Source organism: Rhinichthys klamathensis, unplaced genomic scaffold, assembly GCF_029890125.1.
Source record: "Rhinichthys klamathensis goyatoka isolate OS25496 unplaced genomic scaffold, OSU_Roscu_1.1 h1tg000247l_1, whole genome shotgun sequence".
NCBI classification, from domain to species: domain Eukaryota; kingdom Metazoa; phylum Chordata; class Actinopteri; order Cypriniformes; family Leuciscidae; genus Rhinichthys; species Rhinichthys klamathensis.
Window position 1 is genome coordinate 1,234,814 of NW_026606769.1, and position 15,232 is coordinate 1,250,045.

The 15,232-nt window shown below is 37.3% G+C and overlaps 1 protein-coding gene across 1 annotated transcript; it reads left to right on the plus strand.

Annotated features, from left to right (window-relative positions):
- The first annotated feature begins 614 nt into the window (after window positions 1-614).
- Window positions 615-14,486, plus strand: ivd (isovaleryl-CoA dehydrogenase). Its single transcript, XM_056266350.1, has 12 exons — window positions 615-890; window positions 3,881-3,970; window positions 4,062-4,113; window positions 4,223-4,392; window positions 4,586-4,679; window positions 5,757-5,887; window positions 6,063-6,159; window positions 6,252-6,345; window positions 6,443-6,524; window positions 8,563-8,667; window positions 8,798-8,870; window positions 13,526-14,486. The coding sequence occupies exons 1-12, from the start codon at window positions 762-764 to the stop codon at window positions 13,657-13,659; spliced, it is 1,251 nt and encodes a 416-aa protein (XP_056122325.1). The 5' UTR covers window positions 615-761; the 3' UTR covers window positions 13,660-14,486.
- Window positions 14,487-15,232: the final 746 nt, after the last annotated feature.

Consider the following 15,232-nt stretch of genomic DNA (forward strand, 5'->3'; position numbering starts at 1 on the left):
GCATTTGGATGACTGTATATTTTAAAAATGCCTAATTGTATGTCGATGTATTATAGGCTAATGCAAACCTATTGGGGCTATTAAATCTTGTTGTTACTGTCACATAATGACTTAAAATTAAAATCAAAATTGACTTTTTAATTATGGTGTCATAACACAAAACACATATGACACTAAAATAATGAAATAAACATGAACTAAATAACATAAAACAATGTACATAACTAATAACAGAAAATAAAAAATAAAATAAACTTAATTTTTTAAAATAAAACCCAGACAAATGTGATGATTCTGGAAATGGCCCTTTCATCTTAAATTCTAATGCATGCCTACTTTTTACTTTGAAAACATAATAATCAAAAATATTTTATCCTATATAATAACTAGGCTATACATATTGATTTGTTAAAATATAATATCATTTTCCTCCGCAAATTAGAAGGTAATTCATGCTTTTCACTTCTATAAAATGATTTTTAAAATAAAATCACATGTAGGCGTCTGTTTTTAAAATATATCATTTTTAGTCGTTTTTTACTGTGGGAGTTGGGCTGTAGTTTGTACTTCATCGCTGTAGGAGGCAGTAAAGCTCTAATGGCAGACAGAGGTCACGCAACACAACAGAACAGAAGGAGAACGCAATTCCTTCTAGTGCATTTTAGGGAAGTTTAGGATTGCCCTCCTGAGCTTTTCACCCGTCCAAGTGCAGTTAAGCGTTTTCCCTTTTTGTTCTGTCTACATCCTGCAGTCACTACAAAATGTTTGCAGTCAGAAGAGCATTGCGTCTTTGTCAAAGAGTGGCAAATGTTAGTGTTTCGCGACGCGGTTGCGTTGGAGCTGTTCCAGTGGACGACATTGTGAACGGTCTGACCGAGGAGCAGATCCAGGTATCCCACACACACCCCCAGCTACCTAACCGAGAGCCAAAGCTCGTGAAATGTCACTGTTTCTTGTTTACGTCTTGTAGGAATTTTTGTTGGAATGAGTCAGTTTGCCGTGCTAGCTCACATGATCATGACCTTTGACACAATTCTGGGAACTTATAAGAGATTGTATTCGTTTTAGTCGCCAGGCAATTATAATATTCAACTTCAATTAGAGCATCATTCACACGGTTGTCGTTTTTTTTGACCTGACATAGAAAGAAAAAAAAACACGAACTACAGATCCAACATTGGAATTAAAATGTATAAGATTTAAACGGATAGTTTAAAAGTTACATGTTTTTACGGTTTTCATAATAACGTTACGTCAGTCTTCGTGCTGCCTGTGTCAAATGACCGTGCTCGTGCTGGTAGGTGTGAACGGTCTGCGCGTTTTGATTGGACAGGATCGTTTCAGATGCCCTTCGTTAGTTTTTACAGCAGCCCACTTGAACTGGTGGACATAACGCCACTTACAAAAATCTGTTATTGAACATATTGCAATTGCATATTGTTTGGACATGGTAGTCTCATTGTGAGGAAGTGGCAAATGTCCCTCTTAGTCTAATATAAATTCATGATCCAGATCTATTTTATTGTATATATGGTTTTCAGGTTAAATGCATGAAATAGAATTTTCTTTACACTGCATTTTCACATGATAAATGTCTGTACTGCATATTTGTGGAAGATGCAGCACAGACATTTATAATGTGACAATAGTTTCTGTTTTAAATAAATGCTGTTCTTTTAAACTTTCTATTCATCAGAGAATCCTGCAAAAATACTAATCAGTGCAACTGTTTTCAACATTGATAATAACAAGACAATTGTCCTGAGCACCAAATCAGCATAATAGAATGATTTCTGAAGGATCATGTGACAACTGGAGTAGTGACATCACAGGAGTAAAAGGGAAGAAAATACATTTAACCCTCTGGTACTGTTTGCGTGTAGATCAAAAATGACCAATTTCTTTTTTATTTCAATGAAATTATTGTACTATATTTTAGTTCGATAATATATTTTTATTTATTATTCTGTATTTTTAGGGGATTTTTTGGTACTAAATTATATTTATCTATAATCCATTTATTTACTTTTTGAGTTATTTAGCATGGACCTGAAAAAGAATTTTCCAACTTAAACTGTCATAAATCTCGAATGCTTTGGAGCACAGACTTAAGTTTGTTCTCTTTTAAAAGATGTCACTTGGTAGATTATTGTAAAAAAAAAAAAAAAAAAAAAAAAAAAAAAAAAGTCACCTTCATATTTTTGTGTGTGTGTGTTTGACACAGAAAGTGCCAAAACCTTTACCAAGTTGCGTACCGTTCCAATGAAGTAAAGAATTCTTTATATATATATATATATATTATATTACATATGTAATTTATTATAAGGTTTTTTGACATCATTAATTTATGTCTTTAATTTATTAATATTAACTGTTTTTGTCTTTTGTTCATTGTTATTAAAAATAACTTTATTCTTAAAGCTGCTGTCCGTAACTTTAAGTTAAAAATAATCCAAATTAATTATTTAAAAAAAAAACATCTTCAGCCAGTGTTCAAAACTATCTGCTTGCCATAGCAAGATTCAAAACGGTTAGCTTGTAATAATGATTTTAATTCCAGTGGTACTGGTGGGTTTTCGCGGGAAATTCGAGCATGTCTTTGCGTCATTACGTCACACCCGTACACATAAAGAAGGAGTTTCGGCTAGCCGGCTATACTGTGCGTGAGGAGATGTAGAGATAGGCTTTTCTCGCAGCACTTTACATGATTAAACTTATGGCGGATCCAGACAACAATCATCAGTGTCAACTGGAGATTAACCAGTTATAAAACCCAAAAGACTTTGTACTTCGAATTTAAGGTGGAAAGAGAAATAAACCGTCTCATGCAAACACAAGGATACACATCGGTGGGGCTTTTGAAAGGTGCGTGAACTCCCGAAGGGGTTCGAAACGGAAGAAGAGACAGCTTTTTCTGCTGAACAAGTAAGACATTTCAATAGTTCAATCGTGTAACAGTACGTTTTCTTAATTCACACAGTTATGGAGTTTCCTTTGTTGTGCCTTTCTCGTTTAGCTATTATGGAGAATATGAATTCTGAACTACACAGGTAATCATAAAACACATTAAATAACGTTAGTCACGCAATGCTGATGTTGTTAACATGAACAATTTGAGAGCAAAGTAGGCTATGATTTGCACGGTTGCTGTAAATCGCGCTGATTAAATCTAACGATCGCTTGTCATGTCGAATGCTTTTCCCCCCTTAGTTGATCAGAACAAAAATGGATGTTACTTGTTCAGAAGACATTTTCCGGTGAAAATTCTTATGTTGGTCAAACTTTCAAAAAGTGAATCTGTGATTCTGAATGACAGTATCCACACAGCGCGGTGATTGACAGCAGCACTCGCCTCAAAACACTGTGTTCATCCGCGCTGTTTCATGCCGATTTACAACCCACGTAAAGATGATAATTCCGCGAATCACTGCAGTTACAGATTTCGAACAGAGATGGCGACAAAAAGGGAAAAAGCTACGGACTGGAGCTTTAAAGGCATGGGGGAGCTGTTGGACATGATTACATGCAAAAAATAAATGTATACATTTGATCTTATATTTGTTTTGTTGTTGTGCTGTTAAAAAAATTCTTCTTCTTTTTTTTGAGGCAGGTTCTCCCATGCCTTCTTTTACCCTGACATGGGTAAAAGTGTTAAATGAACTCTCCTGGTGTACATATAGGTCCACGGACCTATATGTACACCAGGAGAGTTCATTTAACACTGGGGATTTTGCTTTGTTGGTCTCTACAATGCCTTGATAGTCTTTAAAGCACTATGAAATGTGTGCATTGGAATTGTTTTGTTGAGATTTTTGGCAGCTCATGTTGTTTGTGGACAGACCCCCTTGCGTTTATCACACATGTTTCTTTTAAACACCAGCTCAGACAGACAATCCAAAGATTCTGCCAGGAGAAGCTCGCTCCACACGCTGATGAGATTGACAAGAACAACGAGTTTCCCCGCATGAGGGTGAGTTCCTGTACATGACAAGTATCTCAGGAGTCTCTGTGTAATAATCCAGATTAATGAATCAGAACAAATATGATCTTTTATAAACTAGGAGTTTTGGAAGGAGATGGGTGATCTTGGACTGCTCGGAGTTACTGCGCCAGGTCGGCCTATTTACAGTCTGTCTTCAAAAAATATTGTTTATGAGAAAACTGTTGCTGAGACCGTATTGAGCATAGTCTGATATGATTCAACGGTTTTGATTGTGTGCAGTGGAGTATGGTGGAACGGGATTGGGCTTCCTTGATCATGTGATTGTTATGGAGGAGATCTCCCGTGTGTCAGCAGCTATTGCTCTCAGCTATGGAGCGCACTCCAATTTGTGCGTAAATCAGATGGTTCGTCATGCAAACCAGAAACAGAAAGAGAAGTACATGCCCAAGGTGTGAGTCAAAAGATTTATATTAATGTGTCTATTACATTTTCTAAGCTAGCTTTCTAAAACAGATCCATGACATAATGTATTAGGGAAAATTCATTTTCCACACTGTAAATGCAGGCTAATTAAGTAGTGCATTTAGGTTATTTATGGATTTTAGGGTTGGGTTTTTTTTCCCCACAATGTTTGTGCTTCAGTTGATGACGGGGGAGCATGTGGGTGCCTTGGCCATGAGTGAGCCCAACGCTGGCTCTGATGTGGTGTCCATGAAACTGAAGGCGAAAAAACAAGGTGACTGGCCTTCTGTTATCACTCTATGTGCTGCTCTGTTAGTCACCACTGTCTGCTGCTATAATAAGCACTGTTACATCAGTGCCATGGCCATGTCATTACTGGTTAGATGCATGCATGTTACAGTATATCTGTTAACTGATTTGTGTGATATATTGTCCTTTCATATACACTACCATTCAAAAGTTTTAGGTCAAAAAAGAATTTCAAAAAGATTTCATTTATCAGAAGTGACAGTAAAAACATTTATAATTTTACAAAATATTTCTATTCCAAATAAATGCTCTTTTGAATTGTTCTATTCATCATCAAATCCACAAAACTATTAAACAGTGCAACTGTTTTTAATATTGATAATAAGAAATGTTTCTTGAGGAGCAAATCAGCATATTAGAAGGATTTCTGAAGGACACTGAAGAGAAGACTGGAGTAATGATGCTGAAAAATCAGCTTTGTCATCACAGAAATAATTACATTTTAAAATAGATTAAAATACTTTAAAATAGTAAACATTATTATTTTAAATTGTAATAATATTTCACAGAATTACACATAAAAATAAACACAAAACGAAGGTAAAAGCAGCCTCACGGAAGACTGCCGCAGTGCCGCACACACATAACCAAAACATAACATAAATGTCCAGGCCTGGTCCGCTCTCATCCTTCACTGTGTCGTCGCTCCTCCTTTTATGCTTCCGAAGCTCCTCCATGAGAGAAACGAGACCGGCACAGGTGACGCTCAGTATCAGTCACGCTACCGTACTCGCGCTATTTTCTCACGGCTCTCCGTCTCGTCCTGCTCGCCACAGCAATATATTGTGAATTTTTTTTATTAGAGTTTGTATTTTATGTTTGTTATGCTTATTTATACCATTGCATGCTTTGGAAGGGCCTTTTAAAGAAATTTGTGACTGGCAAAACATCTACTATAATTTAGTGACGTATTAGTGATTTATGTTGCGTGCAAAAATAATTTAATCATAATACATAACTGCTTTTGAATGGCTATCTAATGAAAAAAAGATACATCTTGCTCCTAGAATGTGACAACACATGTTTGGCTGTCTTCTTTAAGGGGATCACTACGTGTTGAATGGTAATAAGTTCTGGATTACGAACGGACCAGATGCAGATGTTCTGATTGTGTATGCTAAGACAAACCCAGAGGCAGAAGCCCGTGGCATCACCGCTTTCATCATAGAGAAGGTTAGAGAAGACAAACCACTTCCTCTTGGATGATTGATTACGGTGTACCGTTCACACTGCGTTGCACTTGGCATTCAGATTTTGATTGAATGTTTCATTTTTAATCTGTTGTTCCATAAGGCTACAACTTCAAATGTGAAGTCATATCATAGACATTGTGCTTGTGTTCTTGAAGGGCATGGCAGGATTTAGCACTGCGCAGAAGCTGGATAAACTGGGAATGAGAGGATCTAACACCTGTGAACTCATCTTTGAAGACTGCAAGGTCCCTGGTGTGTGAATGTACACGAGTTTATTTTTATGCATATTAGTCTGAATGTGTTGGACGTCCAAACATCATTTGAATGTTCTTTTGTGGTTTCAGAGGAAAACATATTGGGCCCGTTAAATAAAGGAGTATATGTTATGATGAGTGGGTTGGACCTAGAGAGACTTGTCCTGGCCTCTGGACCTGTTGGGTAATTGTTACTGTTTATTTCCAGTAGCATGCTTAGAAATGTAAACTGACAAAGACTGTCGAAGAGTTATTTTTGTCCTTCTTATACATTCCCTCAGCATCATGCAAGCTGTGCTTGACCATGCAATTCCTTATCTTCATATTCGTGAAGCCTTTGGACAGAAAATTGGCCACTTCCAGGTATGCTTTTGACTGAAATATGCAAGGATTTGTGTGTTTGTCATGTTTTATGTTTATCTAGTCAAGTCATCTTCTATAGATTGTTTCAAGGCAGTTTTACAGTGATAACAGGAAATTAATGGAACAAAGATTGTTTTGATTGTACAGCAGCTCTAGAAGAAAGTCATTGTCCCGTTTTAGTAAGTTCAGCATTGATTCATTTCCGTTTTAAAAATCATTAGCGCCGTTTACACAACACCGTTTTCAACTGAAAACAGAAAACTTTTTATGCGCTATGACCGTTCATTTACACGACAACGGCGTTTCAGTGGCCTTAGAATGCAAACTTTGAAATAGGTTTCAAAGTGCAAGTTTTTGAAAAAAGTTTGACTAGGGCCAAATTGTGATGGCTAGACGACTGGGCCAGAGCATCTCCAAAATTGCAGCTCTTGTAGGGTGTTCCCAGTCTGCAGTGGTCAGTATGTATCAAAAGTGGTCCAAGGAAGGAACAATAGTGAATCGGCGACAGGGTCATGGGCGGCCAAGGCTCATTGATGCACGTGGGGAGCGAAGGCTGGACCGTGTGGTCCGATCCAACAGACGAGCTACTGTATCTCAAATTGCTCAAGAAGTTAATGCTGGTTCTGATAGAAAGGTGTCAGAATACACAGTGCATCTCAGTTTGTTGCAGACCAGTCAGGGTGCCCATGCTGACCCCTGTCCACCGCCGAAAGCGACAACAGTGGGCACGTGAGCATCAGAACCAGACAACGGAGCAATGGAAGAAGGTGGCCTGGTCTGATGAATTACGTTTTCTTACCTGGGGAAGACATCGCACAGGGTTTCCGCGGGGCATTAAAAAGCATTAAAAGTCCTTAAATGGATTTTGCGGAAATTACGAGCACTTTGGTCACTTGATTTCAAAAACAACCCATTTCAGATCGCCTCTTATTTAACAAACGAACTAAATGAATGCTCTGCTAGAGTTAACTGGAGATGTTTTATTAATTTGTATTGGTACATCCGTGCCGTGAGATGTTTAAAAAATGGTGGGGACACATGAATCAACCCTGGCAAAAAGTGGTGGGGACATGTCCCACCCGCAAATTACACCTATGTGTTCCAGGAAATATATATATATATACACGTGGTTAGTCATGGGTCGTGTATGGCATTAAAAAAATGAAATGGCCCTCCAAATTCCCCAGATCTCAATCCAATCGAGCATCTGTGGGATGTGCTGAACAAACAAGTCCGATCCATGGAGGCCCAACCTCGTAACTTACAAGACTTAAAGGATCTGCTGCTAACATCTTGGTGCCAGATACCACAGCACACCTTCAGGGGTCTAGTGGAGTCCATGCCTCGACGGGTCAGGGCTGTTTTGGCACCAAAAGGGGGAGCAACACAATATTAGGAAGGTGGTCATAATGTTATGCCTGATCGCTGTATATATTGTGTGTGTATATATATATATATATATATACATACATACATATATATATACATACAATATATACACACACACACATGTAATTATTTTGAGGTTTCTCATGCTTTAGAAGTATGGCACTATATGTGCACTCAACCTGTTACAAAAATACTGAATAAATTTGAAACTGGTTTTGAGAAGAACTCAAAAACTAATGAAGAAGAGGAAGAGCGAATTATACAGGCTCGTCTACAAGTCAATGTATCAGAATGGTAATGCGCTTTATTTATTGCTCTCTACAACGTCGGACACATAACGGTAATTGATATGATTAGACTTTGGCTTGACTACGTTATCAAACAGCTAATAATGTGTTTATAATGTTACACAAACCATGTTCCTGTTCGTCATCTCGTCATCATGCCTTCTAAAAACCAGCATCTATAGACTGCTTTGAACGTCATAGAAAGTCAGTGTAGAAGAGCTCCGCTCCATTGTAACTAAAGATTTGTGTTTTAAATAAATGCAATCCCAAACTTTTGAATGTATGCATGTAAAGTTATGAAAAGATATTAAACAACTATGTTCCCTTGGCAATAAAATGAATCATTTCTTTCCATTAACTAGCTAATGCAGGGAAAAATGGCTGATATGTACACACGGCTTAGTTCATGTCGACAGTATTTATACAACGTTGCCCGTGCTTGTGACAAAGGCCATTTCAGTGCTAAGGTAAGAGCTCTTTATACAGTTTTTGTTACTTGAATGCTTTATTTTGTAATGTTACATATCAGCCTGGAAATTATGCATACAGTCTTTCCAGAGTGTGTAGTAGCAGTATTGATTTGTGATGTTATTGTAGGACTGTGCTGGGGTAATCCTTTATTGTGCTGAGAATGCGACTCAGGTTGCCTTGGATGGAATTCAATGCCTTGGTGAGTGCTTAGTAGTTAGCACAGCAAAAAAAACTGAGAAAAAGCTCTCAATGTACCTTAGACAGATATCAGGGCCAAACCCTTCTGTCTTCATTCTTAACAATTACTGGGTGGATAAACAGCAAACAAGTCAAACTTGTACCTGTTGCCGTAGATGAATTGTTCCTTGAATGTATAGGCAAATTTGGTTTGCATATCCATTTTGATCATTAAAGGTGCAGTAAGCGATTTCTGAGAAACACTGTTGAAAGTGGATCAGACCGAGCACCACAACACACTTGTAGCCAATCAGCAGTAAGGGCGTACTCATTAGGGGGAGGTGCATGTTTTGGATTTGGGGGCTGGGCTATAAAAGTAGGGGCAAGATCCTTTTGGGTAAGGGCATGCTTGTTTTGGATTTTGGATTGCGTTTCTCATAAATCACTTACTGCATCTTTAAGCATTCATGTGTTGATTGAATGTATATGGGACATATATTGATCCAACAATTTGGACAGCCAATGTTAGACTAGTCCTGTTGATATGTCAACAGCTCTGAGATAAAAAATTGATCAATTCAGGATTTTAGGTGCGTTTCAATCAGCTCCCTAGTTCAGTAATGATCTAGTTCAGTTCACTGATCAAGGAGTCGTAAAAAATCCTACCAGTGCACTGACACGGTCGCTCCCTAAAACGTCCCACAATCCACTGTGAAAACCAGGGAGCATTAATGCTCATTATGTTCCCGTAACGCAGTGGTTCCCAACCTTTTTTTGTCTGAGACCCCCTTTTTCCCAAGAAAATATTGTAGGGCCCCCCTTCACATTTAATGATATTATCGCTCTTGTAAGCTTGCAGCAAGGATGACAAAATATATATTTTTTTCAAACAAACGGTATGTTTATGCACAAATAATAGCCTATAATGTTGAAAATACAATAACAAAAACATCAGTAGGCCCTTTGTAATTTAAAAACGTAAGCCTAGGAGAAGCCTATATATTGGCCCTATTTGAAATGCAAAAACAAAAATATTCACACTGGTGTGTAGGTAAAGAAAAAGAAAGAATATAGGCTATTACTAAATGACTGTTGTCTGGGGCCTCAATACTTGCATGTTATTTGTGAGGCTTTATCAATATGAGGCTTTATTTTTTACGCTTTTGGCTCTATGGTGAGCGATAATAAACTTGCGTTTATTAACAGAATAAAGCATCTTTCGGAAGAACATTGTAGCCGGAACTACTTCTCTCTGTGTAGGTCTATGACGAGTCACGCAGGCACTGGGCTACTCCCAAGGGGGTAATCCATCGACCGGAAGTTGAAGCCGGCCGGGTGCCGCCATGTTGTAGCAGAACTTCACTTGCGTTAGCATTTCCATTGACTCCCATTCATTTTGGCATCACTTTGACAGCGAATAACTTTACATCTGAGGCGTTTAAAGACTCCATTTGTCCATTATTTATTTCTAAAGAAACACGACAATGTATAAAGTGCTCCATTACCTTCTATGTTACATTATGGCCCCGTAGAAACAGTTTTAGTAAAAAAAGGCTAACGATTGCGTCATAACCACTCGACTCTCTGTCGCGCTGTACAGAAATTACCGTACAGACAGGAGGAGAAGCTCGCAGGCAATCGGGGGGACGTCCCGTCAAGGGAGAAGCCCATAGATAATGAGTCCATAAAAGCAACGGAATACTTACTCCTGCTCACTCACGTCAAAGAACTCTTTGCTCAATTTCCCCGTCTCTGCAAGATTAACGTTGGCAATTTTCACGCACAGCTAGTAGAAGATTAACGTCTGTCAGACAGGTTGCTCACGTCATCAAGCTTAGTTTGAGTCGGTTTGAGTCTGCGCGTCAGGAACGGAAGTGCTCAGAAATCGCTAAAAATGGGCTTCAACTGTCTCAACTGAGTTCCAATGAGATGGCTCTGTCCATTTCTTTTACTGTCTATGGCTACTCCGCAGCGGCAGCGATCCGAACCAGTGTAAAATAGTCCCAATGTAAACACTTATTATAGGTGGACCATAGTGGTTCAGGATAAGACAAAAACACGGATTGGAAAATGGATTCATGATGAACTCGCTCATCATATACATTTTGTCAATTTTGAATAGAAAAAAAGTTAAGGATTTTTATTTATTGCTCATTGCTCAAACCTTTCAAAATATGACGCGACCCCCCACAGAGCTCGCTGAGGCCCCCTTGTGGGCCGCGACCCCCCTGTTGAGTAGCCCCAGAGTGCAGTCTGGACGATGGGGCGAGGCGACACTTTTGGGCGGGGCGACACGTGTCGCTCCGCCCACACCTGATTTTATTGGCTTATAATACAGCACTCTTATTGGCGTAGATGCTTAAGGCATGAGCATGCGCATTCCATTATGTACGAGTCTATGGTAGGAGTTTATGGATGATCTACGACGCTGTTTGGCCATAGCTACTACAGAAATATTAAGTTATAACCATGGCGATTTCCTATTTCAGTAACGATCAATTGGATAATGTTTTGATGAATTTACGAATCAAGTTAGATGAAGTTCCTGTCAAAATGTATTCGTATAGCGCTCAATTCACATCGTTTCAAAGCAGCTTTACAAAAAGTAATATTGTAAGCTTTATAGGCTATAATATTGAGCAGTTTTAGGGCTAGGCGATATCACGAAATAGCCTATGTTGCTGATGATACACTGTTTGAGATTTAGCCTAGATACTATTGTATTTATTAATTTACCCTGGAGATAAAGTCAGTGCCACTTTTAGTGAGCAATGATCATGACGGCATGAAAATTAATTACTGGCATAGAAGGAGAGATAATTTCTATAGGCTGATGATTTAGGCTAGACAATATTTTTCCGCATTTCATGCAGGGCTCCGGAATTTTACATCATTCGTAAATGCTTCTTCGTTTTTCCATTAGGATCAGTGAATAAACACAAACTCGGGATTTTACACAAATGATGATAACTGTATTTCAGTAAAACATTGTATAAATCCAAAAGTGTGTTTTATTTTATTTTAAAGCAAAACCACGGTGACAAATAAGACAATGATAGGCTACCAAATAGCATACAAGCCCTGGCCATTGGGGTTTGTGCGTAGGCTACAAAGGGAATAAAAACCGTGCACTGCTGAAATGTGAAACAAAATATATATATATTTATTTACTAAAACAGATTTATTATGTCGATCTAGGCTATAGCAAATATTATTATTTATGTGCTCAAGAGTGTATTTAAGCAATATGCCTACATGTTCATATCACTTCTCTGCTGGGTATTTTATTTATTTTATTATAGGCCTTATAATTGCACAGATTTACAGCAGTGTTTTTTTATGGTTATGCAGCTAGCCTAATATGTGAGTGTTAATATTTAAAACCATTTTTTATCCCGTAGCCTATACTACGCAGATTAAAACATGGACACGTAATGCGGGGGTGGATAAATAAATTATAGGATTTTTATAATGTCGCAGTCACAGATAGTTGTAGCTAGCCTACATGTTAACCAGTTGACACTTATTAGAAAACATGAATCTTTTAAAACTATAACATAGGGCTTTACAGAACCATATATAGGCCCTCATTTTATTAACAGGTAAACAACAATGAAACATGAGTTTGCCATTAAACATTTTATTTTGCACTTTGTAGCCTACCAAATAATGCACGCATCTCGTTAAAAAATGAAACAAAAACGGTCGTGCTTTAAAAATTAAAATCAGCTGCTATTAGGCTACATTCTTATAGTGAATTATCATCCTTTGCGTAAAATTCCGAGTTTGTGCTGATCCACCGATCCTGATAGAAGTATAAAGAAGCCAAGTGAATGACGCGCTATAATGTAAAACATCTCAATGAAGTAGGCCTACAGGTGCTGTGTCACCAAGCGTTCGTTTTTAAACAATAACTTAATCAATTCTGTGTCTTAAGTACAATAAAACAGCAATAGATCTTAACTAAAATTACCATGGTAAACCGATAAGATAGCCATACGATTAAAGTATTTAATAGTTCTTTAATACGGCCAAATCATTCATAAAATCGTACTTAAAGGAATGCGCATGCTCAGACCTGAATCGTCTACACCAATAAGATTGCGGTATTATAAACCAATAAAATTGGGGGTGGGCGGAGCGACACGTGTCGCCCTGCCCAAAAGTGTCGCCCCGCCCCATCGTCCAGACTGCACTCTGGGGTACTACCCCCTGTTGGGAACCGATTCTGAAGTGCAAAACATAAATCATGTGAGCCAGCTCACTACACATAATGACACGCGATAGATGTTTTTAAAATACAAACCATCATTTAATTATATTTCGACATAAACACGTCGCTAGACAGGTTACAAACATAATCTAGCTAACATTTATTGTTTATTTACAACTGAAATGTTGCACGTATATGTAACAAACAAAGTAAAAATGATAACAATATAAATGTAGTGATGTTGTACAATGAGGAAAAAGTCATCACTTTCCCAATGCGTATTGTGCCAGGGTGCTTAGTTACTGTCCTTACCAGGGCCGAATTCATGTACACGATATACTGATTCACGACATAAGGAGCTGATTGAGACGCACCCAATGTCAGTGAATGAAATCCTGCTAATTCAGTAAGCCTAGGTCTTATGACTCAAGTCCTAGTTGACTCACTTTTGCATCTGTTCACAGGTGGAAACGGTTACATTAATGACTACCCAATGGGCCGCTTCTTAAGAGACGCTAAACTTTATGAGATTGGAGCTGGTACCAGTGAGGTCAGAAGGATGATCATCGGCAGAGCCTTCAATGCCATGTTCAAATAAGAACAGCACTTAGTGGATGAGAATCTGATCCTACATGAACCGTGTTGCTTTTATTTAAGACAAAACAGTCATCTGGCATTATAATTTTAACACTTCCATTCATGTGAAGCGTACTTGCTAATCGGTTTCAAGAGCAGTGATACAAAACTACAATAGGTCTTTTGGATGTCTAAAGCTGTTTATGTGATGTTCTGTTACAATACATCAAGTGGTCTCGCATACAAGAACACAAGCAGTAGGAAGAGACGTACCTCTCAGACCCCAAGTCCTTTTGAAAGGATAGACTATGAATTCATCTTAACTAAGTAGTTGCACAGTTAACTGCAAGGGGAAAAACACTTGAGGTAAACCACCAAAACAATTATTTTGTCACGGTAGACTTTGTCATGTGACTCGGATGTTTCTGTAGCACATGGTACATGTAATCGACTTGTTTTTTTTGGTCAGTCTTTGTAAGCTGGTTTGCATATCATCTCTATCCCCTAACATGATTGTTTGTTGCTCGTTTTCTTATGTGAATAAAATAATTCTTTATAGAGTATATTTATTGAAGTCGTTGTAATTCAAACATTCTTTCCCATTCTTTTTGTATTTTCATTATGCATTTCCCACTTCATTTGTATAATCTTAAGATTCAAAAGTAGTTGCACTTTTTTTTATCGTACCGACCCATCAAATCTTTGGGTTTTCAGAATTCTGCCTTAATGAATAATCGCTTGATGTGTTTGAAGTAAACTTACTGGTTGTATAATGATTGTTTAGAATTAACATAATCCTATTTCCATCTATATCTTTTGAATTTCTGAATTATTAAAAAGCATTGCATACTCTTTGTATTTGTGGTGTTATTTCCGATTTTATTGTTATTTTTTATAACTGTCTTAATTTACCAGTGTTATTTTAGGAGTTATATTATTTATTCATATTTTAAGCTTTTTGATATATTTTAGTTTCAGTTTTAGTAGTTTTGTGATGTGCTTGTCATTTTTATTACTTTTTAAGAAAAATATTTTTGTTTGGCTTAAATTTTTTTTTCCAGCTTTAGCTTTTACTTATTTTGTTTTATTTCAGTTTTATTTATGTAGCACCTTACAGGCTGTAGTTCCAAAGTGCTGTACATTGCAATAAAAACCAACAGAACAATAAGACAAAACATAAAAACATCCATGTGCAAATGTACTAAAATGCCAGAGTACAGATAAGAGTTAGTTGCCAAGGCAACATTTTCAATCATGTTGTTTGTTCATCAAATATCAAGATTTTATTTCATGTAACGTAAACCATTTTTAATAGTTTTAGTTAACAAAAACAATAATGTAATTTACAGTGTTATTTTCTACTTGAAATGGAAAAAGATGCCTTATAGAGCTGTTCACTATAATCTCAGTACATTTCTTTAATGGTTGAAATGGAAAATAATTAAGAACATTCACAAAAATAGTGATATTTAAAAAGCATATGTTAACCATCTGGTTGATTCTTTGAGCAGGTGTTATGGAAAATTACTGAACAATAACTCTTCATTGCAAATAGAATTATTTATTTTCTTTTAACTAAGTATATTTATTTTATA